This window comes from Strongylocentrotus purpuratus, unplaced genomic scaffold (genome assembly GCF_000002235.5).
Source record: "Strongylocentrotus purpuratus isolate Spur 01 unplaced genomic scaffold, Spur_5.0 spur5_scaffold_17, whole genome shotgun sequence".
In the NCBI taxonomy this organism is placed as follows: domain Eukaryota; kingdom Metazoa; phylum Echinodermata; class Echinoidea; order Camarodonta; family Strongylocentrotidae; genus Strongylocentrotus; species Strongylocentrotus purpuratus.
The window spans coordinates 25,743,369-25,771,131 of NW_022145602.1; the positions used below are offsets into that span (position 1 = coordinate 25,743,369).

The window sequence follows — 27,763 nt, forward strand, 5'->3', positions numbered from 1 at the left end:
CATCAATTTCAGGGACTGTCTTTTTTAGGAGAAAGAAAAAATTATGATAAAAAATAAAATATATAAAATAATAATTTAAGAATAAATAAAAAAATTAGGAAAAAATAATAATAATAATGTAACTTATATCGCGCCAAATCCACTCTGTGGAGTGCTCAAGGCGCGTGTAAACAGGAAAAAAGATCAAGACTTGAAAAGAAATGTTTTGAGATGAGTTTTGAAAGAATCAGAGGATAAACATTTTTTGATGTCTTCAGGAAGGCCATTCCATAATTGAGGACTAGAGTATGCAAAAGATCTTTCCCCCCACGTTTTGGTAATTTTGGGGGTTACAAGAAAATTGGAAGTGGATGAGCGTAGAGGTCTTGCAGGAGTGTAGTTTTGGATTAGAGAGATAAGGTATTGAGGAGCAGAGCCGTGAACGCAATGAAAGGTGAGCAACAAAATTTTGAAAACAATGCGATCTTTTACTGCAAAACTGGGGAAATGTGGGTACGCTTGGTGGTCAGAGAAACAATACGAGCTGCAGCGTTTTGAAGCTTCTGAAGCTTGGACACTAGATTCTGGGGTAGATTGATTAGGAGGGCATTGGCAAAATCAAGACGGGAGGAAATCAGAGCATGAACTAATTTTTCGGTGGCAGACTTGGACAAATATTTACGAATAAAACCGATATTACGCAAGTGGTACATGTACCATACAGATCTACAAATATTAAGAACTTGGTTAGACATTGTCATATGTGAGTCAAACATAACACCGAGATTGCGACACGTTTGTGACAAGTGAATTATGTGGCCAGAAAATGAAATGCAATTGATATTAACTTTACTAAGCTGTACTTTGGAACCAAATATAAGGAATTCACATTTGTCTAAATTTAATTTCAAGGAATGTGCGAGCAACCAATCAAGAACATCAGCCATGCAAGATTCAAGGCGATGAACGGCTCGTTCTGCAGCGGCTTGATCTGAATTGAAGGAAATCATAAGTTGAATATCGTCTGCATAAATATGATAATCTATGCCATGTTGTAACAAAACTTGTCGCAATCCAATTAAATAAATTGAGAAAAGAGTGGGCCCGCCCACAGAACCTTGTGGTACTCCACAAGAGAGAGGCAAAGCAACTGATTTGCAACCATTAATACAAACGATCTGAGAGTGGTATGACAGATAAGACTCGAACCATTTGTATGCCTCACCCTTGACACCAAGTGAACTAAGTGTGTTCAAAAGGATAGTGTGATTAACGGTGTCGAAGGCGGAGGACAAGTCTAGCAGCAGGAGAGCAGTTGAGTTACCCCTATCCATCCCTTGCAGGATATAGTTGGACACATTCACAAGCAGTGTTTCCACACTATGATGGGTTCTGTAACCTGACTGGAAAGGGTCGAACAAATCATTGTCCAGAAAATAATCCGAAAGACGAGAAAACACAACCCTTTCAAGAATTTTGAACAAAAACGGTAGGTTTGAAACTGGTCGATAATTTTGGAGGGAATTTCGGTCCAGAGAAGGTTTCTTCAACAACGGAGTAACATGAGCTATTTTCAATGAGGAAGGAACATGTGCCTGCTCTAAACTCAAGTTAATCAAGTAAGAAAGGATGGGAGCGAATGTGGAGGAACAGTCCATTAATAATTTAGTGGGAACAGGGTCTAACTGACATGATTTGGGGGGTAGTTTACGTAAGAGTGACATAATCTCATTGGGGGTAGTAGGTTGTATTACTTCAAAGGAAGAGGAAGTAAGGGGATGGTGTGGTGTTTTGTCAGGTGATAAACTGTCGCAGATGGTCTTGACTTTCGTCTGGAAGAAGTGGATGAATGTAGAGGCCATTTGCTGGCTATCCGTGTGGGCTGGAAGTGGTGGTAACTGTCGACGATTCAGAAGTCGGTTTGCTACTGAGAAGAGCTTTCTTGAATCATTCCGACAGTCTTCAATAAGATCTACAAAGTATGAGCGCTTCGCCTTTTTCACAAGTGAATTTACGAGGTCACGCTGGGCACAGTACAGTTATTTGTCAGTCTGAAGTCGGCCATTGGCCCTCCATTTCCTCTCCAGTTGTCTACGTAACCTCTTCTGAGTACGAATGTCATTGGTATACCACGGACAGTCTGCATGATTCCTCACTTTCCGTGATCTCTGAGGGGCATGAGCATCTAGAACCCTCCCGAGTTCTAACTTGTATTGATGAACAGCTTCTTCAACACTACATGTAGCAGGAGCAGTGATGTTGCAGTCAGTAATGCTGTTCGCGAAGGTCTCTCTGTCAATATCTCTGATGTTGCGACTGACATATGTAGAGTGGGTCCGACTAGGCTTAGCGAAGTTTAGCTTCCATAAGATCGCAGAATGGTCGGAGATGCCAGGTATGACCTGAGGTTTCGAACACAGGATTTGATCATCAGCGTTCCGCACCATGACAACGTCCAGGATGTGACCCTTGTCATGGGTAGGAGATTTGACTAGCTGGGAGATGCCGTGACTAGTGAGAAGATCATTAAACTTTTGTGTGTTCGGTGCAGAGTTATTGTCGAAGTGAATGTTCAAGTCGCCGGTGATGACAAAAGGTGGAGTTCTGTACATTCTACCATCAAGAAAGTCAGAGAACTCTTCCAGAAATTTGGAGAAGCTATGTCCACAAGGCGGCCTGTAGATTACCGAGATGTCCATACAGCTTGAGTCACTGGAGATAGTTGCAGACATACATTCAAAACTGTTGTAGTTTTCTGATGACATAATAACCTGGAGGCTGTCTTTATAAAGAAAAGCCACCCCACCACCCCGCCCAGAGACTCGTGGACAGTGTTTGAAAATGTAAGAGCCTGGGCAAAGGTCAGCCACGACTGCATCATCATCGGATGATAGCCATGTTTCACAAATACAGACAAAATCTAATTTGTGATCAACGACAAAGTCTTGAAATATGGTTGATTTATTGCGCAGAGAGCGGGAGTTGAGAGTACAAAATTTAAGATGGTCCTTAAAGCGATCACGCCCACCCCTCTTACCCCGATGTGTCCTCCGCCTTCGACACGATCTACTGATCCCGAGAGACACCAGCCGATCCCAAACAAAGTGATTCTCCTCTCGCCATTTTCCAGAGGAACTACCATCCCAAATATTAAGGGCATGAAGAGTCTGACTATCATAGGTATGATCTATAGTCAAGGAATCATCAGAACAGTTAGGTCCTTGAGAGGAAGGCCCAGGGTTGGGGCTGATGTCTCCCGAGATCAGTAGTAAAATGCGGAATCTTGAAACAGAATTAGCATACCGCTGAATGGGAGTACCAATGTACTTGTACTTCCCCTTATGATGTACAGCTACATTACATGAATCAGTGGTATAATGCACAAGTACAGTACAAGAATCAGTAGTGTAACATACAATGCATACAATAGATACAAAGGCTATTAGGATAGCCACCTTCATTGTGTAAACTCGCACAACCGTGCAGACTGTGCACTAACATGTGGAGTAAAGGTATGACAGGCAAGTGAATATGGCTACTTACAACACAAGTAAGGCAGTGGTGAATGCAAAACCAGTAGATGTAAAATGTATGACAAATATCACATGAAATATGGCCAAAATAGTCTAGTAGCCTCCTGGACACATACAGAATCAGATGATATAGATACAGTAATTGAATAACAGATTAAACAAGAAAAATTTACAGTAAAGTGCAGAGCTCTGTGGGCGGGCAACCACCAGGCGCGCACAACCCTAAAAAATAATAATCAGGGGAAAAACAAAAAAGAATCTGGAATTGACTGTTCTTACCTCCTTCCAAAACAGCCTGGCAAACGAGTCTACACATAGAATGAACGATGCAAGCAACGGATGAGCTGTCTATACCACCACTCAGAGGAATGAAGAAACCGCCCTGTCAACAGAAAAAAGGTACATGAATGTAAGACAAAAAAATTTTGATCTTGTTTTTTTTTAAAGGAAATACATAGTTTACCAAAGTTGAAGGAATTTAAATCAAATAATTAGTTACGGGATGGTCTAGTGTTATGAAATATTGTAGAGGTGTTTGTGTAGTATATAAGTCACAGGACTGTAGATCACAAAGTATATGGTTCAAATCCCCAGCCAGCCTGGCACTAACATTCTTTGGCGAGAGGTTAATCTACATTTGCCACTCTCCACCCAGGTGTAAAAATGGGTACCTGGTAGTACGCGAAACATTAAAGGTAAAGACCAGTTATGGTCATGCGATTGCATTGTGAAAGAAACGTTGTGGAATCAATCAGAAAAGGTTGATCATCTAGCATCTAGCATCTGCAAGGTTCTGGAATCATCAAAATGATAAGAAATTTGGCCCATGCTTTGTAAAGTTACAAGCACTATACACAGAAAGAGGTATATGGGACTACCCTATATCTCTCACAGACCATGAGAGAAACAAATTTACCAAATATATGAATTAGTAGGCGGTTTCCCGGCAAATTTTGTATCATCATGTATTAGTCAAAACATATTCTTTCACATGATTGGTAATGAGAGCTTCCATTTCATTTTTTGAAATTGGGGCATTTCCAATACTGGTCTTTACCTTTAATGTAGTTTGTTCAGCATTGTGAGCATTCGTAAAACGGTGCCTGACTGGAATGCACCCAGGGAATAAAAATGTGCATACATGATGCGGAGAAAAACCTGAATCCAATGACCAGGATAATAATATATCTGTAAAGTGCTTCTAAGAGACATCGCGATGTATTAAGCGCTATATTATTATCACTATATTTCTACTTTAAAGATTTTTTTTTCAGGGGGGATGGTCTTTTGTTATGAAAAGTACATGTGCGGCCATTCCATAAAGTTAGGGCAAAAAAAATGATGATTTCCATGTAACATAGTATGAGATCTTCTACTACACATGGAAGATGAAATAATCTGTTGAAGACTTTTATGCAATGAATATACATAGTAGTGCCCTGCCAGAATCATTCCTGTTTCAGTTGATTTTCATCAAAATCTTTGCTTTATAAACATTTCTCTTTTTACCAGCGTTACATGGACAACATATTTCATATAACGTTACATAAACTTTGGGTCCAGAATATTGATTCACCATGAGGCTTGAGTACTTCTGAAGATAGTCGTCTATACTTTTGATGCAAAACTCAATTTGAGCAAACATTGTTACAGTTGAAAGGAGACATAGTTTCTCACTTCTGATATGCCACAAAAATTGCCCCAACTTCGTGGAATGACATCACACCTTGACAATCAAGGGGTTACCTTCGTCTTCTTCTTCTTCAAGATAATCTGCCTCATTCAATACTGAAGATTCTTGCAGATGCCGTATATACTCGGCCTGATTAGGGTGTGCAGGTGGACCACTCCACCGGGGTTCGACAGGCAGAGGCTTTACCGACTGAGCCAACTCGCCTCCTTGTCACATTGTCACATTGTCACATTTCAGAGGAATTATTTTGACATGGTGCAATGAAAAGTTTTGCCCGGTTCATGTTTTTATGACCACAGAACAGCAAAGGTGTACCAATGATCTAATCACCTCTTCCGCAGGTGACAGGAGGGTACATCTATTCAAAATATATTTGCCCCCTATTTTCTTTGATTGTTTGGTAACTCAACATTATTATTGTCTGTTTATCTGCTAATATTACCATATATTATTTTAGTAATTTGACGATCTTGACCACTACTTTCTCTTAGTTTATTTTGGTATTGTATTGATGGAAATGTATTATTTTTGTCATCTTTATTACCATCTTGTACTTGTCATACCTGTCCGTTTGGCTCACTGTTGTATATTTACTGTATTTATAACTGTATGGTATAATTTGTAAACATGATCAGTTTTGGTCCTTGGACCTTTGAATCATGTATATTTAGATGTCTTTTTAAACCGAAATAAATAAATAAAAAACTAAAAAACTACAAATCTTCAATCTCAGTCACAGACAAAGTCATACAATGAATGGCCTCACCTGCCTACTTCTTCTAAGGTAATCCCATAACCAGCAGGCTGGAGACAAGGCTATCTCCTCTTCCGCTGTATACATCTTGAGAGTGTCCCGGACTGGAGGAGTCGCTTCAGCGTCTCGGTCGTTGGAGATCGAAAAGTCGACTTGAATACGAGGGAAAGCCTCCGACCGTGTAGCCTGCATTTGTAGAATAAAAACATCATCACAACTTTTCAAAGTAAATAACAAGAATGATGATTAATACTAGAATAAATAATCATTTTAATATTATCAAAGATGATAAATTAACTGCATAATTTTTTTGTTATATTAAATAAGTGATTGCCTAACAACAATACAAGAATACAGTATGTTTCTTTTGACATGTATCTAACGGGAGTTGGGCTAACTCATACCAGGGGACAACTCTGCCCAACTGCAAAAACTGTCAGCTTTTGCATGTTTAGGGTTAGGAGTAAGTTTGGTTTAGGGTTAGGGTGAGGGTGAGGGTTAGAGTTAGGGTTAGGGTAAAATGACAAAAAATGATAATTTTTGCAGCTGGGCGAGTTGTCCCCTGGTCCGAGTTAGCCCGGATCCATCTTAAGATATATAAGCACCAAAGAAAGTGTTGTTGTCATTAAATTACTGCATGGGAAAGTTTTTCTAAATGTTACACAGCACTTTCATTTTGAAACACATGTACAGTACATCTAGTAGATCAATGGTATTATACCCATTATAGCCACTCGTAACCCATCTCGCAATCCTTAAAGTGCAATAAGAATCTAAAGGCAGTGCAATTCTCAGGTTACTTTAGTATATGTTTCCATGAGAAACCACCTTCAAGGGAAACCAAAAAGTGTGGTGTTTATAGACAGGTGGTCTTTCTATACAGGTGGTTCGACTGTGCTTGCAACAATTCAATCAAATAGACTCACGGCCATGGACGAACTGGATGCCTGCGCTCTGTACGACCTTACATCTTCGAGGTCAAGGGTCGCCGTCGTCACTTCCTGTATGTAAAATAATAACATTTGTTCAGACCTACATGTGTACATCCCTAAGTAGCCAGAAGAGCTCATTTAGGCATACCCCTCGATTATTTGTCTTCCTTGATACAATCTTCCCATCACTCCACATATAATCTTCGCTCAACTACAGACACAACGGGCTCTCCACGTGCCTAGAATAAAATTGAAGATAGGTGAGCTAAATTTCCATTACAGTGGTCAGGTTACATGGAATAGGTTAAATTGTGAATTACACTGTAGTATGTCAGTTGAATTATTTAAGAAGCATCTCAAAACACACCTATTTAATACATTGTAATCAACTGCATTAAATTTTCTATCATATTATTGATGAGTTTTAATTCATTGATTTATTTGTTTTGTAAAGCGCTTTGATCAGTTCTAAATTGGATATAGCACAATAAAAGAAACAATTTATCATTATTATTATACCAATTTACATGAAATCTTTGTTCCTCAACTAGAAATCTCTTAGTTCTGAGAAGTTTGTGCATTCTAGCATGCACAGACTTTAAATAAGAAGCATTAACATTAGAACAATTTAAGGGCATTTTGAAACCTCTTTTACACTATAATTATAATTACTGTAAACTGTTTTTTTTTCATTTTCTGGTTGCCTCACATCTATTGAATCTTCTGGGGTGGGTGGCTATTTTGTTGTTGTTGTTTTTTGGTGTTTTTTTTTTTTTTGGGGGGGGGTCTTTTTTTAGAGAAAGAGAGTTTTGAGACAAAATCTTGTGTGCAATATACTCAACAAGAATTCACCAGTTTACGGTTAGGGGCGCCATTTTAATTACGCGAGTTTAAGCGTAAATTAAGATTGCGCCCATGCAAATTATGATGACATCACTGCCTGCGCACTGTGTTGTCCGCGCACATCATCATTTGCATGGGCGCAATCTTAATTTACGCATAAATACCACTGACCTCTAGGTCATTGGCTTTGTCTACTCGCCGAATTAAAATGGCGCCCATGTCTGTGCATGCGCACTAATGGATCTGTAATCTGGTGTATTACAGATCATTATTTATCATCATTATATATACATTATATAACTTCATAGCTCAAATAGAAGTTTAATTTATGTTGACACACTTCCTAAGCAGTAACTCACTTTAACATTTTGTTGAACATAATAAATATTCATTCCCTAATGTCTCAATGCTTAATGTTTAAGGCTACCAGCTTATGCAAATTTACATAAACATAAGAGTTACTGCAAAACCAGAAATGTTCATAACATTACATTTTCACTAATTTTAAATAATTTCTTTGAATTGAGACTTCATGACTTTTTGCAAGACATTTCATGAACGCCAACATTTCTAGTTTTAGAGAAATCTTGAGTATCTCCTATTCAATAATAGATAGGTCAAATGTAGTATAGAAGACAAGCCAACAACATGTGCTCATGCATATTCATGTTTGTCTCGCCTTGGCCTGCATGACAAACATGAATTCTGGTGTGGTCGTGTCTCCTCCTTACAGCCTGGGTTTGTTTTAAAGTGACTCGGTAACATTGCCTCAGATTCCTGGAGTCAGCTCATGCTGAAATCGTAATTATAAACCTTTAGGTCAGTCAGGAATCCCATAGGGTCTGATTATCAAGAATTTTATGATTGGATTTTTTTTTTTTTTAATTCGATAAACGCCCACAACAGAAAGGCCGCTCATGCATATTCATGAACATTTCGCCTTGGCCCCTAATTTTGGTGGTGTCGTGTCTCCTTTCGACGTGGGTTTGTTTAAACTGTAGTATGGAAGACACGCCCACAACAGGGAGGGCGCTCATGCATATTCATGATCGTTTCGCCTTTGCCCCTTATTTTGGTGTGGTCTGGTCTCCTTACAACGTGGGTTTTTTTTTTTAAGTGACTCTGTAACATTGCCTCAGATTCTGAAACAAAATCCTGGATTTAGCTCATGCTGCAATCACAATTATAAACTTTTAGGTCAGTCAGAATTCCCATGACTTTTACAAACCGATTGGCCTGTCTGATTATCAAGATATTTATGATTGGAAATCAACATTTCATTTTTCGTTTTCCCAACAGTTTTTATAATACTACAGTCTACTGGGGAAAATGAGTACTGTATTTGCCGGCGATAAGGCCACAGCGCCGTATAGGCCGCACCCCCGATTTCGACATTTAAAAAAAAAAAAAATAAAAAAAAATAGTCGAAGTCGGGATTTGATCTCTTGCGTACAAATGTTGATGTGACTAAAATCACTGCCTAAGACCGCTCGAAAATAAAGACAAAAAAAAAGGGAAAAAATATTTTTGTCGAAGTCGGGATTTGATCTCTTGCGTTCAAATGTTGATGTGACTAAAATCAGCGCCTTAGACCACTCCGCCATGCCGCACTAATGATAGCATATGGAGTTTTCTGTGATGTATACATTGCGCCTCTCTCTTGTGTATTGAAATGGATTCAAAATAGCGACTTCGCGTGCTAGATGCTTCGCGGCAGCTCCGTTAAATGGGCCCTTCTTTTACTTTTGCAATGCATTGGCACGAACTTAGATCAAGATCTATCGGCAGATGTTGTTTTTGGAAGTTTATTTTCGTCTTCATGTCAACAATGCAAGATAAAATTGTTGGTAAGATGTGTGGAAATGTATAGTTATTGTACCGTTCGTAGATCTAGTCCCATATGTGCAAATTCGTGTTGGTTTTGACTTACTTTTATAAATTTTTTTTACTCTTTCGCCGCATAGGCCGCACCCCGAATTTTTGATATTTTCTCTTCCAAAAATACTGCGGCCGTTATGCAGGCAAATACGGTATGGTAAAGCCGGTCACTCAAAGATTTTTACTTTTTTGAGGCACTTCAAGATTTTGTTAGGGCTTCAACATTACACCATATCACAGACACTGATAACACATAGGGCCATGCATCTCAGATTTAACATTGTTAAACAATGCTTTTAAAGTGTAGTATGGGAGACACGCCCACAACAGGGAAATAAACATGAATATGCATGAGTGCCCTTGCATGCATACATTAAAAAGGTCAACATACAACATCAGCGAGTGCAAACTCCTCCCCCCTGACGACCACGTCTCCGTTTACAGCTATCATAGAACCCCCGTAGTAGTAGACTCTTTCTCCGTCACAGCCCCGCAGGTTGGAATACATGTAGATACCACCACACTGTCAAGAGGAAAATAGATAGTAATTAAATGATAATTGGAAGGTTTTAAAGGCGATAACGATAGAAGGTAGATTTGTACTAAATTCCATTTCTGTAATACCTTTGCAGCTTGGTATAACTGCAGATGCAACCATATTGTTAAGAAAAGAAAAAACATACTAAGAAAAGTGGATAAAACAGGGATCATAGAACCCCAGAGATGCCAACCTTGTGTAACCAAAAGAAGGAACCATGATGGCGAAAAAAAGGAACTTCAAGAAAAAAAAAGGAATTGTCACAACCACGTGCGACACACTTCCAATGCAGAAATATCCATACCTCATGCTGTTATTTTCATGTTAGGACCTATACTTAATTTACAAGTAGGTGGTTTCCTTTGTTTTTTTGTTGGTATTATCAGCGTTTCATTCTTTTTGAGAATACATGTATTTACGCCTTTCTCTTTACTTTTTTTTTCTTTTTTGCAAATTAGTACTTTTCATAAATCTCTACTGAAGTTTTCTATTGAAGCAATGATCAACATTTTAGGGTATTTGGTTGATGTGCAACAAAAAAAAAGGGGGAAAAAGGATTTTATGAAGAAAAAACGTACTACCGTAGTTTGGAGAAAAAAAACGGAATAATTCCCAGAAAAACAAAGTGGTTGGCAGCTCTGGAACCCCCATTGTGTAATCAATAATTGTTTAAATTACAAAAATCAATATGTATTTCACAACCTCTGAATATTTCACAAAAAATGTGAATGTGTTATCTCTCACCTTCAAGGTAGCATTCTTAATGAGATCGACAAGGCGATGCCCTTTCCTGAGGTGATGTAAGCTGCCGCTGCCGTTAGTAACGATCTCTACACCATCCAGACTCATCGCTATATGAGGGCTAGGTGGGTGGGAGAAGGAAAACAATAAATCAGGTCATTATCATCTATATCATCAGCATTTTGAGTAATAGCAGTAGTAGTAGTAGTAGAAGCAGTATTAGTGGTAGTATTAGTAGAAGTAGTAGTAGTAGTAGCAGCGGTAGTAGTAATTAGTAGTAGTAGCAGTGAAGTAGTAGGAGTGGGAGTGGTGGTGGTGGAGGTGGGTAACACTATGAATATGACTGACAAAGAAAGCGGACAAAATATACAGTTCCTCAGGTACACAAAGGAACATCCCTTCACTGCTATTATGTAAAAATGTGCAGAACAGGTGAATATGCATGCGACACCTGTTCTACACATTTTTTACATAATAGCAGTGAAGGGATGTTTCTTTGTCTACCTGAGGAACTGTATATTTTGTTCGTTTTCTTTGTCCGTCATGTTCATAGTGAAAAGTAGTACAAGGAGGAGGAAGAAGAAGAAAATGACGAGAAGTAGTAGTGGTTGTTCATATTTTTCTTACTATTATTATTGCCCCCCCCCCAAATAATAATTTTTTTTTAAATAGGGTAAATAAAATAAAATAAAATAAATAAATAAATAAATAAATAAATAAATAAATAAATAAATAAACAAATTAATTAATTAATTAATTAATTAATTAATTAATTAATTAATAAATGAATTTAAAAAAAATAATAAATAATTTTTAAAAATAAAAAATAAATAAAAAAAATTAAAAATAGATAAATTAAACATTTAAATTTTAAAAAAGCAGACCGGTTGTAAACAAGATTGTCTTCTTCACATCGTCTTACCTGTTTGCAGTCCATAACCCCTCACACACCTCAGTCCCAATACATGTATCACGTGTTGCTATCACAGCATCTCCTATGGGAACCGTTATCTAATGCATACAAAACAAGCGGAAGACGGAGATCAAATGAGAATTTATAAAGCGTTGTTCCATTTTAATTAGCAAAATGCCAAATGCACTGGAAATAATAAATGAACAAAGTCATGTGGTACATGTATATTAAATACAGAATACATGAAGGATACGATCTTATAAGTGTAATACTTACAATAAAATCAGCAAACAAGAATTTTAGAGAAAAATGCACTATAGAAATATCCATGTATGGTACAAATACAATATGGACATTGCCATCAAATCAAGCAAATGAAGTTTGGAAAAAATGAGTTGCCAGTGAAGACTTGATATGTTTTACCGTATTTGCCGGCGATAAGGCCGCACCGCCGCATAGGCCGCACCCCCAACTTTGACATTTCAAAGAGGGAAAAAAAAAAAAAAACAGACAAAACAAGATAATCATAATTTTCATAGTTTTCAACAGGGCCCGGGGGGGGGGGGGGGGGGTGTTTTACAAAGACTAAGATCGACTTTAAGTTGGACTTAACTATGGCAGGCCTTTCATGCCACTGGTTGTTCTCACCATTATGATCTTTATATAATATTTATTCCTTCAATAATGAATTATCAACAAATATAAATTCTGTAGATTTGTGACCATGATTTGTACGTCCCTTGAGAGACCAATGCCAGTAAACGATGAGAGCAAACAGTGGCATGAATGGCCTGCCATAGTTAAGTCCAACTTAAAGTCGATATTAGTCTTTGTGAAACACCCCCCTGGTATATCAAATTTAGGGCTCTAAAACAGAGGCTATTGAATCAAACCACAAAATGTTGAATGATGATCACACTAGTCCGTACCTGGTCTGTGATATCTGAGATCATCCTTGGTAAGAAGTGCTGCTCCACAGTCCTTAGCTTAGCCCAACCAGTAAACCATCTCAGCTCTCTGTAGTTGCCATTATTAGCCATGTCAGTCTTGGGCTTGATCAAGATAATTTTCCTTTAAAAATGAAAGGATTTGTATTAAGTGGAGAACTCGCTGACATCCAGCCATTAAAGCCCCACTGCACTACTTACAGCTACTTGCGCCCTCTATACAGCAAACAATGCCAAAGCGGTACCCATTGGTCCCCCATGATAACCTTTTTCTTATGTTAATTGAGAGCTGGTTTGATGAGATAACCACCTGTCAGTGACCGTGCAGGGAGGTCTAATCTCTCCTGGTCAAACCAGAGATGCCAACTTTTGGAAAACAGAAATACACTGTAGGGAGGATTTGTAACCAACACCAAATAATGTGGCATAGCGCACATCTTGAGCGCATAGCGCCAGACCCTCTGGTGCAATCAGAGCCTTATTTTGCAGCATTTTACATGTGTATTTAGTTAAATAATTCCCACTTTTTTATAAGGTAACATACAAATTGTACAAAATGCATGATGAATACCTTTCAGACTTCCGAATACACGGGTACTTGATACTGTATTCGGTCTTATACTTTTGAGACCATTTCTTGGTCTTCTTTTACTGATTTTCCGTCATTTGGATTCTGTGTCAATATCCACGCATTGGTTACGGCGATTCATATGCTGAAACAATCTTTCGCTACTTTTAATTTGTCTTTAAACATAGTGGAATTACTACATGCTAAAGTTAACAGACGATATTTCTCATTCAATTCACAGATATATATATAGTGCAGGGGCTTAGCAAGAAAATTGTGCACTTTTTGAGAAAAGCATGAAACTTCTAGCATAGTTTGCTTTCACCATAAGATTTATTTTCAGATGTGGAGGGAAGTCAGATTTGACCTCTGATGACCCTGAGAGGTCAAATCCAAAATGGCCGCTTGTCCGCATGGTCTAATGTACAAACACACTTAACTTTTGAACCAAATACACCAGAAAAACGTTTAAGGTGTCATTTCCAACTAACTTGGGGATGCCAATTCATTTGGTAATACTTTTGAGATCACCTGAACTCAGGGTTTTGCATTTAGGTCAAGGTCAAGGTCAAAATTGACTAAAAATAGCAAGTTTTGAATAGTTACAAAAGGTTAAATCTCATTTATTTGTCATTTGTTCTCAAATTTATTTAGGAATGGTTCACCTGCCGAGTCCTCCACCTTAATCCTTTTCAGTTAGTTTATTTCACAGTTTGATGTGACCTCTGATGACCCTGACAGGTCAAATCCAAAATGGCAGCCAGTCCGCATGATCTAATGTATAAACGTGAACTTGAACCAAATAATCTAGAAAAACGTTTAAGGTGTCATTTCCAACTAACTTGGGGATGCCAATTCATTACGTAATACTAAGAGATCGCCAGAACAAAGAGCCCCCGTGAGAAGGCTCACGGGGGCTCTTTTATTACTGACGGGGGCCCTTTTTTATACAAATATCCATTGAATTGGTACCTATGATACTCCTCAATTATTTGCTATTTTTTCATTATCATTTCAATCAGCATTTTCCCTCTTACAAATTTACAAGCTACATAGCTGTTACTGGTCTGTGTATATAATATATACGCATACAACACTGATCTTTATGATGTCTTTAACGTGACATATCTTCTTCTCCCCTTGCAAACGAAAAAGAAAACAAGGTCATTAAAAGGGATTAAGCGACAAATAATGATTGTGATTCAAATTGATGCGAATATTTGTTTGAATAAGCACTGCTATTCAATCGAATCTTCTTTGTAAAAACAACTTTTACAAATCTCAGCCATGCTCACTGAGTTGAGACGTTCCATTCAATTTGAAATACCCATTACATAATACACTTCTCCTAATCTCAAAGTGATCTTACAGCACAGTGGCAGAATTGCATGGCTGAGATTTGTAAAAGTCGTTTTTACAAAGAAGATTCTGGTGAAAAGCATTGCTTATTCAAAAAAATCCTTGCATCAATTTGAATCACAATGATTATTTGTCGCATGGTCCTTTTATTAAATAACCTTGTTTTCTGTTTTGTTTGCAGAGGGAGAAGAAGCTATGTCACGTTAAGAAATCATAAAGATCAGTTGTATTATGCGTATGTACATTATGATACCAGAACAAATGTTGATTATCAGAATGTCATTTTGGAATACCTCTATACAAATACCACATTGTCTTTAGCCCGTATCAGTATTAGTATGATCCAATATAAAGCTATTATTCTTTATTTAATTCAGTATAATGCTTTTCCTCAAAAATAGTTTTGCTATTTTTTTAGGGTTGAGACGCTAAGAAATGGTTTCAAATGTACATTACACGAACCCTGAACCATTGCAAAATGATGGTCGTTCTCTCTCTCTCTTTATTTTAATCATCCATTATCAACTACATATAAAGCAGCAACCAAAAACTTAGGATTATCTGAGATAGGTGAAAGTAAGAGTTAAAAAGAAAGTCATGCTAAAACGGCGCTTCACTTCCCCCCGCCCCCTGAAAAAAATTAAATAGATTAGTAGTCCTCCTCTCCAGCATCCCCCTCCCCCCCCCCCCCCCCCCCCCCCCCGCTTTAATATCACATTTTCACTTGGCAGCACAAGGGGGCCGGGGGTGGGAGGAGGGGGTTAAAAACCCCCCCCCCCCCCCCCCCCCCCCCCCCCCCCCCCCCGTAGATCTGCCCATGTTACCATATCATTCCACGACATTTTGGTCTTCCTCTTCTCCTCAAAAGGGATTTTTAGATTTGCGTGGACGTGGACGTGGACGTGGACGTGGACGTGGACGTGTTACGTCCTTTTAAGGCACTGGCAGTCACATTATGTGACGTCCTTTTAAGCACTGACCGTGCCTTAAAAGGAGGTCACACGTTGCAGTCCACGTTCTCATCGTGCAAATCTAAAAGTCCCTATTGATTTACTGGTCGAGGTTCATTATTTGCTGACAACGAAAAACTTCTCCAGGCCATGACCATGTTTCTGCCCTTGCGCGATCGCCTCCAGCTCCAGCAGACATGGCGCGGCAGCGTGCACACGCACCGCTACTAAAGGCGCAGTAGGCCTATAACCACTGCTGACGGCGGCACTGCACTGCGAGCTGAATCGGTAATAATAGGCCTACTCATGGAACGAGAAATCTTGCACGCTAATCTTAGTTCCATTTCATTGGTTTAAGGTTTGAAAATTGAAACTCAATATTGTGTTAAAGTTATAAAAGAAAAGATAATCTTTATTTTATAATTCCACCGGGGCGATTTTTAATTTTGCAATCGCCCCCGTGAGCAACCTGATGGGGGCGATTATGTAGCTCACGGGGGCGAATCGCCCACCGCCCCCGTGTATTTTGAGCGCTGCAGTAGCTGCCCACTGACCATGCTATATGCAAATGGTCAGTTACAAGACAAATAATGGTTTGGTGCTATAATTAGTGAAATAAACTAACTGATTACGATGGAGACTATGCAGGGGAACCACTCCTAAAGAAATTTGAGAACATAAGGGGACAAAAAAATGGGAAAACTTTTTGTAAACATTCAAAACTTGCTATGTTTTAATCAATTTTGACCTTGACCTTGACCTAAATGCAAAGCCTCGAGTTCTGGCGATCTCAAAATTATTACCAAAATAAATTGGCATCCCCAGGTTAGTTGAAAATGACACCTTAAACGCTTTTCTGGACTATTTGGTTCATGAGTTAAGCGTGTTTGTACAATTATTAGACCATGCGGCGGACTGGCGGCCATTTTTTATTTGACCTCTCAGGGTCATCAGAGGTCAAATCAAAATGTGACATAAACTCACTGAAAGGGATTAAGGTGCTTAAATTCCTAAAGAAATTTGAGAACATAGGAGAAAACAAATGACAAATAAATGGGAAAACTTTTTGTAACCATTCAAAACTTGCTATTTTTTAGTCAATTTTGACCATGACCTTGACCTAAATGCAAAACCCTAAGTTCAAGCGATCTCAAAAGTATTACGTAATGAATTGGCATCCCCAAGTTAGTTGGAAATGACACCTCAAATGTTTTTCTGGACTATTTGGTTCAAAAGTTAAGTGTGTTTGTACATTAGACCATGAGGAATAGCGGCCATTTTGGATTTGACCTCTCAGGGTCATCAGAGGTCAAATCTGACTTCCCTCCACATCTGAAAATAAATCTTATGGTCTAAACTAACTATGCTAGAAGTTTCATGCTTTTCTCAAAAAGTGCACAATTTTCATTATATTGGGAGCTTATCCGCTGTTAGGCCAAGAGTATTAGTTTTAACATGGACATTTTCCATAACAAGCTGATTTTTTCAGGATAGGTCCAGGAATATGTCTAGAATAACATACTAAAAGTCCTCATGAACCCTCCTTGAGCGTTTTCCGCAATCCAAGATGGCGTCCAAAATGGCCGCCATTTCCTGAATTTCTTATAGCTTTGCAACTAGATAACCCAAATACAAAATTTAAATGTCTAAATATATGTTTTCTAGCATAAGGAACTCATTAAAATACATGTTGATAAATTTTGAAACACACAAGTAGCTTTAAACCACTTTAGCCCATCCCGAAATCCAAAATGGCGCCCAAAATTGCCGCCATTTCCTGTATTTCTTATAACTGTGCAACTAGATAACCCAAATACCAAATTTAATTGTCTAAATATATGTTTTTCAGCATAAGGAACTCAACCAAATACTTATTAACACAATTTAAAACACACAAGTAGCAGTAAAACCACTTGAGCCCTTCCCGAAATCTAAATTGGCACCCCTAATGGCCACCATTTCAAATTTTATCTCATTGTATTAAAGTAGATATTTTATGAATGCAATCAAATGTCTATACTAGAAAAGCACCATTGTAATACATATCAGTACAAAAAACCTTTCAATAACTAAATACTTCTTATGCATAAAGTATACACACACACACCCACCCACACCCACCCACATACACATATGGCTGCTTCCACCATCCTCAACAATAGGGACTTTTAGATTGAGTGGACGAGAACACGACGAACGCCGACTGATCATGCGTGTCAACGTACTTAACTGCCCCTGTTGACTACAATTAGAAATCTTTTAGATTGCACTCAATGATATACATGCATGCAGGAAGTAACACTATGAAAATCACAGACAAAGAAAGAGGACAAAATATCCAGTTCCTCATTCTACCCTCAACAAAAGAACATCCCTTCACTGCTATTATGTAAAAATGTGTAGAACAGGTGATTATGCATGTGACACCTGTTCTACACATTTTTTACATAATAGCAGGGAAGGGATGTTCCTTTGTCTACCGCGCACGCGGCATAGCTAGTACCTTGAGCATGTAAAGGCGCTATATAAATATCAATATGTACTAGATTTAGGAAAAATCAAGGTTGACGCATTCTCGATCATCGACTGAGACGACGTAACGCATGCGCAGTGCCTTAAAATGACGTCACACGTTGCAGTCAAAGCTGTTGACGTGCAAATCTAAAAGTCCCTAATATCAGACTGACAGTGTGCAATCATGAAGAGTATTCAACATTAGATGGAATTGAAAATGGAGACACATTAGTACCAAGGTCGCTAAAGCATTTTATACATAATGACTGTAGATAGGTGCGGTATGGATGTTGCTTTGCTGCAGCACTAGTTGGAGATAGACTTTCTAACTGAAAGGATGAACTCAGAGAACTGCGACCAATTGCCCGTTTGTATGCAGTGTGACGGTAGTCATCAAGATATTCAAAACTGCTGGCCGCATAAAGGCTTCCCCAGCTCTTTTTTTAACCTCGTCATGGTGCTTCCACTGCGAATGTATCAAGCAAGTCATAGTCAATTTTCTTGTGGACCATATTGCCGAAACCGTATTACACCCTGTCACAGCATAAAGACACATCAGGCAATTTCTAATGACATAACCTGCGCCTATGAACAAGGGAAGGGGCACCTTAATACACAATGCAGGCTTCAGTCATCCGCCTGGGTGGGAGTCGAACCCGGGATCTTTGGTTCGACAGACGGACGCGTTACCGACTGAGTCAACTCGCCTCCTGCATAGGTTGACAGTTGTGGCCAAACAACTGATTGCAGCAAGCGACCACCATCTTAAACAAAGAGACCATTTCTGGCAGGTTGGATTGCTTGGTGAACGAATTCAGCAGGAGACCTAGAGAACTCTTTGTTGGCTTTCGCATCACCCCACCTCTGAAAGGAAAAGTGCCTGTGTGCAAAGAACTAATCCATCTCAGTGTTGTTATTCAGGAAACATGTGTTTCTGTTGAACAGTAGTGTTGGGTTGACTTTTTAATATGTGCTTTGTCCCCTGATTTTCTCTCTCTTACTCTTGGCACCAATGGTCTTTACCTTGTCCTTACGATGTACGTAGCTTGATATCTGTAAACTTCCTTCCATGCATTTGTTTCGGATGCCGCTACTAGGCCGATTCGTACAGGTTAATGACAATTAACAGATGAGCCAGAGACGATGCCAGTTGACAAGGAGACCAGGCAATTAGTATCAAATCCAGCAAATGATGATGTGCCTGCAACCATCAAACAAAGATACATCTATCTTTATTGTCTCTTGACCTGGTACTTTGCTGTATGTCTTTATGCTGCTCTGATGTACCAGTGTGTACTCCGGTGAACTGTTCCAGTTCATCACAGGTATGAACACAGCGAGGAAGAGCATTAACCCACTTAGCCAATGTACTGTCTGTGATTCCACGTCCACGAGTCATTTCTCTAGATGTTTTCAGCTGCCGCATCAGGAACTTTTCAATGGTCTGATCAGAGGAGTTTCCACCCCAGAATGAATCCACATGGCGGATGGTGAATTATCACTTTTCTGCGACTTGTGTATATTCATTTCCTGGCATGGTTTGCTCTAGAGCTTCCATCTGTTGTAAATATAACCTGGCAGATTTGACATAGGGAAGATGTCCAGCCTGCAGCATGGAAATGTTGTATCATTTCCCTCACACAGCTGAGATGGAGCTTTCAGTCCCCTGTCCTTTCAGCCGGAATGAAACATTGCAGAAGAGACACATAATTGTCGGATATACTGCAACCAAAGTTATCCTATCCTACTTTGTCCTGCTGCCCGGCAATGAGTTGTGAAATGATCTGACTTTAACTGTTTGACACACTCCTTCTCAGGTACATCAGTCACCTTCGTGTCCTGGTTGAGGAGTGCACCATACATATTTGCTAAATGGTCCTTATCTATGCTGTCTAAGATGCCAGGTTTACCCATCAACAGGCCAATGAGGGCAGCTGAAGTAAGAATTTGAGCACGAAGAGAAGGGGAAAATGCATGACCAGATTGCATATGTATGACAGACCCTTTGGCGTACACTGTCTCCCATAGCTCTGCAAGCACACTTCTGCCCATGACGTGGCCTATATGCTGCCAAGATATGACATGAGGAGGTGAAATCCACCAAGACGGACAATTACTTTTCCTAGGTCTTGAGAAGAAGCTACAATCTCTGCTGCCGTGATGTACGAGGGCTGGTTAAATGTTACTGCACATATTCTTAAGTTATGTTTTTCACATTGTGAATGTGCAAAGTATAGTGCCGTGTAGATGGTACTCGGATAAAAGGGGTCTAAATTTATGAAGGGCAGAGTTTCAATTCTCGTACTAGTCACTCTGCATGGCCACTTTCATGAAACCACTCCATGAAGGACATGTTGCTCAAGATTTCTATCTTTTCACGTGAGCCACACTTCCGGTGTTTATACACAGCTATTCCAACAATATTGGCGACAGAAATGACCTGGTCTACTAGCAGTGATGATACGGCATGTGCTATTGAGGTGCATTTCCTGTTTGAAACAGTGTGACTTTTGCCTTTGCGAATGTGTCTCCATTTTCAGTTCCATCTAACCCGGGCATCTGACGTTGAGTACTCTTCACGGTTGCACACTGTCAGTCTGATGTTGTTGAGGATGGTGGAAGCAGCCATATGTGTGCATGTGTGTGTGTGTGTATGTGGGTGGGTGTGTGTATACTTTATGTATAAGAAGTATTTAGTTATTTATTGAAAGGTTTATTTGTACTGATATGTATTTCAATGGTGCTTTTCTAGTATAGACATTTGATTGCATTCATAACTTATCTACTTTAATACAATGAGATAAAATTGGAAATGGTGGCCATTTGGGGTGCCAATTTAGATTTCGGGAAGGGCTCAAGTGGTTTTACTGCTACTTGTGTGTTTTAAATTGTGTTAATAAGTATTTGGTTGAGTTCCTTATGCTGAAAAACATATATTTAGACAATTAAATTTGGTATTTGGGTTATCTAGTTGCACAGTAGAAATACAGGAAATGGCGGCAATTTTGGGCGCCATTTTGGATTTCGGGATGGGCTAAAGTGGTTTAAAGCTACTTGTGTGTTTCAAAATTTATCAACATGTATTTTAATGAGTTCCTTATGCTAGAAAATATATATTTAGACATTTACATTTTGTATTTGGGTTATCTAGTTGCAAAGCTATAAGAAATTTAGGAAATGGCGGCCATTTTGGACGCCATCTTGGATTGCGGAAAACGCTCAAGGAGGATTCATGAGGACTTTTAGTATGTTATTCTAGACATATTCCCGGAGCTATCCTGAAAAAATCAGCTTGTTATGGAAAATGTCCAGGTTGAGGCCTATTTTGACCTAATGCTCTTGGCCTATGTACTAATACCGATAAGCGCCAAAAAAAAAAATCATAATTTTTAAAAAAAAAAAAAATTAAAAAAATTAAATCGGGAGGATAAGGATGGCGATCGTAAGGTCGGGAGTTGGGGTGAATTTTTGGGAGCCTCCCGATGAAATCGGGAGGGTTGGCATCTCTGTCAAACTAGTGCAGTTGAGCTTTAACAAAAGAATGGCAAAAAACATGGACCACATGATTAAAAGATATCAGAGTCTCTTGAAGGTTTATTGGAAGGAAAAGTAGACCAAGAAGCAAACCAAGAACTAACTGGGAGAGGAATATTGAAACATGGAGTGGAATATGATACTGCAATAGTGTGCTAGGGTGGCAGGAAACAGAGAGATTTGTGGGAAAATTGTTGTAATCAACCACCAAGCTGGGAGAAGATAAATTGATAGATCTATAAATTGCAATAAGCCCGTCTTCATCAGCTCAAGATTGCCAAATAACCCACTATTTTAACCATCCCGATCGCAAATTATCAAGCTAATTTGTATGTTCATCAGATCGCAGTTGCAATTAGCGAGATATTTGGTCGAGATAATCATCCCAAGATATCTTGGGCTAGTTTGCAAAATATCCAGCTATTTGTCTGGTGCGTCTTCACCAGCCCAAAGACTTGCACTATGCGCGTAGGCTGAGCAAAATATCTCGAACTAATTTCTCGAGCTCGAGTTTCGAGCTGATCAAGAAGCGACTTTTAACTTTGGGCTTATTTCCGAAATCAGGAATAGCGGGCTAGTTGGCAATCTCGAGCTGATGAAGACATAAGTAATGAGATCTTACCTGTTGAGGAAGATGACTCTGCAATTATAGCGGACATTCTTGTGCATCACCGGCCTGTAATAGACAGAAACATGTCATAAAACATTGCGTACTTATATCTTAAAAACAGAATTGGCCCTAATACTGATCCTTGTGGAACACCACATCTTATGAAATAATGATGAAAACAAGTTATTTGTGTATATTTTTTAACCTACCTTTACCTTTAGCCAGTCGTTGTTCTATTTTACATGATAAATTTTTAGTTGGATCATTTTCAGTCTAAAACTTTGCTGTCTATTTGGTAGTAATTGAACTGAAGAAATTTGTGTAGAATATGAGAAATCGTGGATCGAATATCACATTCCTAATTCCTTTTTTCAACTCTGCGCAAACTTTGGTCACCCCATCAGGCCTAAAAAAAAGATTTCCTATTGCCCTTTGCGACCGACCCTAAAATCTTGAAATCTACGGCCGGATTTTTTTTTTTTTTTTTTTTTTTTTTTTACCGTTTTTCAGAAAAACAATTGTATTAAAGTATTCAAAACTGAGAAATATCAGCCCAAAGAGGGAGTTGTTTATTTTTAAAGTAAAAAAAAAAGAAAAGATATCTGACCAACCGACCCATGTTTTGGCACCTAAAGGGCAATACAACATCTTTCTTTTTTTGTAGGCCTCATAGTGTACAGTACTTACATTCCTACATCGCAGATCATATCCTGAGTCTCTGGTGCTTCCAGTAGCTTAGCCAAGACCTGCCATGAATGTAGGTTTGTGTCTGATTCATAGAAATGATCATTACATCCATAACCTCTGTAAAACACAAGCAAACAGTCTGATTTAAAATAGCAGTTCTGAGTTTTTGTATTTTCTAAATTAAATTTTTTTTTCCCTCAACCATGCCCCCCTTAAGTAAAAAAAAAAAGAAGAGGATTCGGGGGGGGGGGGGGGGGAATGGCAACTTACAACATTCCCCCCCCCCCTTTTGAGTAAGACAAATTGGGAAATAATAGGGGAAAATAGGGAAGAATAGAGAAATAAGGAAAAATCTGGAAAATTGGGATAAAATCAGGAAGAAGAAACAAAAATAAAAATCAGGTAAAAAAGGAAAAATTAAAAAAAATCAGGTAAAAAAAATAAAAAATCAGGAAACCGATTTAAATCGGGTTTTTATCAGACCTGAAAATGGCAAGTATTCATCTTATTTTCCGCTCCTTCATAGTATAGAGAAAACAAAATATTTGCATTTTCAAACTTTGAATAATGAAATAAACCAATGTGAAAGAAAAATTGCCAATTTGTACATGAAATTAGTGAGTTACATATATTAAACCACTCATATTCAAACATTTTCTGCTCATGTATACTATGGGATTCCTACCATTCTGAATCAAAACAAATTCACTAAATAATAATGTACTGTGGGCAGAGGAATACACACCATATATTCATCATCATCATTTTTTAAAATCAGCATTTACGTACTGTACTGACATCTAAAGCATCATACAAGAACCCAAGTTAATATCATTATTATGTAAGAATAAAGAGAAGAGGGAAATGCATTAAAAAAAGGAAGATATTGTCATAAAATAATAATCCAAATTCATCTTAATAATGTCAAAAAAATTATACATCAAAGTCTTCTAATCTGTTTTATGTGATGATTGTGCTGCAACTGTAACACATTTCTGTTCAGTGTTTTGTTTTGTTTTTTAATATTCTACTTACGTGATTTCTAGCTCAGGACCTAATCTGTATCTGGCTCCCTTTTCCTTGGCAATAGCCATACCTGAAGGAAGACAAGAAATAAACATCACAAGTTCAGAACCTTCATTTTTTTAAATATCAACCTTAAAATCACTATTTTAAAACAGTATAGAAGTTTACAATCATGCAGTAAAGAAAGTATGCACAAACATGTAGGTATCACTCTAGCCATTCAATAGATTATTCAATCTTTTCAGAAAAAAGGTACAGAATGTTAAAGATAAACTTGAGTTCTGGTAAAAAAAGAAAATGAATTCTGACAGAATCTAACAAAACTTACACTGAATGTTCAAGATTACAAATAAATGTCATGTGCCAAACAATTTTGGAATAAAATGTTTACTGGCTGAGTAATGAGCATAGAAAGATAAGGAAATCAGGGTAGTACTAGCCCCGACACCATGTGTGTTGTCCCATATACATCTATCTGTGTAAGTGATTGTTACTTTACCAAGACTCTGCCAAATTTATGATGATTTTGATGACTCTAGAACCTTGCATTACACACCATTACTTACATGCTATGATCAACTTTTCTGATCCATTCCACACCTTTTCTTTCACAATGCAATCGCATTACCAGTACTCAAGTTTATCTTTAAAGTGAGAGGGTCGTCAATTTCCATGTGCAAAAGGCCATAATTCGCTAATACCAGACTTGGTGGAAATACCATCAATGGGTGAAGCACACAGCAATTAACCCATAGTCCTATCACTCAATCCTGTGTCCACACACAACATTTTCTGTGATTAGGCGTGATTAGTTATACAGTTTCGGGATAGTTATACGATGAAATTGTGTGTGTGGACGCTTACTAACGATACATCGTATAACGAAACACAGGTTTGGGCATCGTTTCGAACTAGAACTCAATAAAGAATCATGCCTAATCACGGAATGTGTTGTGTGTGGACGTACATAACTAGTCGAACTAGAATGGTATAACTGGGCGGGGCTTAACGTGACTTCGCGCGAAAGGAGACCTGACCTCTCATTTCCGCTTCTATTTCATGACCGCACATATACGACTTTCGTTGTAGAGTTTCGGGATTACTTTCTTGTGTGTGGACACCCTGGAATTTATACAATGACTCTTTATACAACGTTTCATTATAGAGTTTCGGGATAAATTGTTTTGTGTGTGGACATGCTGATAGAGTCTTCAGGTGAGGAAGAAGTAAGATAATTAATTTACCATATGGGGGAATGAATGTAAACATAAGCAACTGAAGGGTAATTGTTTCAGTGAAAATGTCATTTTTTCATTTGTGATTTGTCTAGTAAGAATTTAGACGATTTTTCATGTATTAAGAAGTTTTCTTATTTTCCTTTGAGAAGATCACATGTGTTTCTTTAAGGACACCTTAGAATATCTGGGACCGGTACGTGGCAAAAGTAAGTCACGGCTAAGTTCAGAGCCACATCATCAAGTCAGAGAACGGACGTGTTTGTCCACCATTTTTGATGTAACAGTTTTGTCACAAATGTCTCCGCGAGGGGTAATTTGTGTTCCACGGTTTCGAGTAGATCCTGCCAAAGATGTACGTATTAATTATCAATTGGTTTAGAGGCAATTAAGCAAATATATAATGTAGACATGTAGAGTTAAATGAAATGTAACTAACGAGCGTGGAATGTACGCAACTTGTATGGCCAGGTTTGGCGAGAGTATTTTCGGTCAGTTAGGTTAATACCATATTTGTCTAAATATGTGTGTTGATGTGCTTGTATAAATAATGCATCAAATAATAGAGTTATTTGGTGGCATTAACAGTAACATTTGAGAAGTTTTTATTCTGGTTTTTGTTGTAAGAAACACTTCAATTTAGAAAGTGGGTAAATGAAACAGATGTTGGTTTTGTATCAATTTTACATTGATAGATGTTACAGTGTGAGAATATTTGGACTGAAGAGGTCATGATTGTATTTCTTTGATTGTAGTCGAAATATATAAGGACAGGTTTTTTGGAACAAATTAATAAACAGGCATTACTCAAGTTGAGATTAGAATGGATATTCAATCTTTATTGCAAATATTCATTTAACATTTAAAGTGAATTATAAGAAGTACATTTACATGAGGGCTAGGTATGTTTACAATTGGTAAATACAAAAAGAGGATTTTGATGCCAAGTGGTAAACTAAGGATATACCTGTTTCACAAAGTCAATATTTAATGGTTTAACAGAACGATGTATTGGTGATTAGCAATCGCAAGGCAATGATGCTAAGGATTTCTTCATCTTTTATTTTTCATACAGATTGAATAAACACTCGATTTATCGAGGACTATCCGATTCAACAGGACAAACTCGACTGAGCATTCCTTCTTTCCGTGATCCAGTAATCTTGATGATTGACAACACATGTTATTGAGTAATTGCCCATGAGAAATATTCTTTTTTGAATAGTTAATATTTGTTTTTGAGACAGTTCTTGACAGCTGCCATAGTATGGCAATTTCGGGTATGGAGTTCCAGGTTTTAGGGGCGATAACTAAAAAAGCCTATAAACTATTTGTTTACTAGTTCTAGTAATAGATCACCTAGATATGCTAGGGTTTGAATATTGTGACTTTTTTAATGAGGTTTAAGATTTGTGTAATATACGATTATGAACACAAAGCTGGTGAAGATGAGAGCTACATGTATATAAGGAGGACAAATTTTAGTTTACAATTATGTAGTGGTGCTGCTTATATTTTGGAGGAGTTGAAAGGAGATGACATCATCTTGAGCGTACCAGTATTGAAATCTTGTATTTTGTACATGTGCTGCACACACACACAAACAGTACATGTACATGTATGTAGGCGGATCATGCACACCGCACTGTGCGAAAATGACATCATTTCCTTTAACATGACCAAGCATAGCAAGCACAGATCTTGTTTTCAAGCCAAGGCACGCAAATTCCAGGGAAACTCTCGCATAGTACACGCCTGGAAGTTCTAATTTCTAGTTGTGTACATGTACAGTTTGTACTCTGCTTCATCGAAAGCGTTTATCCATCACCTGCAAGCTCTGCTTACATCCTCTTCTAATTTAATTACAAAAACGGTGCAAAACACAGCCATCCAATGAATCTTTAATGTTCTTGCAAGCCAAAAAACATGTGGAGAGAAAGAAAATAGTTCAAAAACTATCAGACCTGATGAACAAAAGGTACAGGTGTACATGAGTCATACAGCTAGGAAGTGGCCCATTACATAATCATCGTCCTTTCCTCCCGTGACAGAGACAATTATCTCCTACCCATACACATATGATTTTGTTTGAAGAACCAAACAAAAAAATGTAGTGCCTTTAAAAAAATGCTGATCTCTCTTTTATCTTTTATTTATCGATGAGGTTTAAATTCCCCTTTAGATTTTTCTCTCCTTCCACTACTAGTACTATTGGTAGGAATCTACAATGTTAATTTAAATTCAGTCCCCCCCCCCCTCCTTCAGCTCTCTCTTCCTCCCTTCTCTCGGTCTCAGTCTCTTCCTCTGTCTCCCTCTCTCTCCTTCCTCCCTCCCTCCCTCTCTCCCTCCCCCCCCCCCCCCCCTCCCTCCCTCCCTCCCTCCCTCCCTCCCTCCCTCCCCCCTCCCTCCCTCCCTCCCTCCCTCCCTCCCTCCCTCCCTCCCTCCCTCCCTCCCTCCCTCCCTCCCTCCCTCCCCCTCCCTCCCTCCCTCCCTACCTTTGATGACAAACAACATGCAAGAAGCAAATAT

The 27,763-nt window shown here is 38.5% G+C and overlaps 1 protein-coding gene across 1 annotated transcript in view; it reads right to left on the reverse strand.

Moving 5' to 3' along the window:
- LOC115924960 (glutamine-dependent NAD(+) synthetase-like) overlaps window positions 1-27,763 on the reverse strand; it is a 44,248-nt gene that overhangs the window by 15,582 nt on the left and 903 nt on the right. The window contains exons 2-11 of the mRNA XM_030987971.1: window positions 24,009-24,069; window positions 22,974-23,090; window positions 22,299-22,352; window positions 12,734-12,875; window positions 11,814-11,902; window positions 10,895-11,012; window positions 10,004-10,135; window positions 6,886-6,960; window positions 5,972-6,145; window positions 3,792-3,894 (exon numbers count right to left, since the gene is read on the reverse strand). Coding sequence (XP_030843831.1) covers window positions 3,792-3,894; window positions 5,972-6,145; window positions 6,886-6,960; window positions 10,004-10,135; window positions 10,895-11,012; window positions 11,814-11,902; window positions 12,734-12,875; window positions 22,299-22,352; window positions 22,974-23,090; window positions 24,009-24,069 — 1,065 coding nt within the window. The remainder of the gene's footprint in view (window positions 1-3,791; window positions 3,895-5,971; window positions 6,146-6,885; window positions 6,961-10,003; window positions 10,136-10,894; window positions 11,013-11,813; window positions 11,903-12,733; window positions 12,876-22,298; window positions 22,353-22,973; window positions 23,091-24,008; window positions 24,070-27,763) is intronic.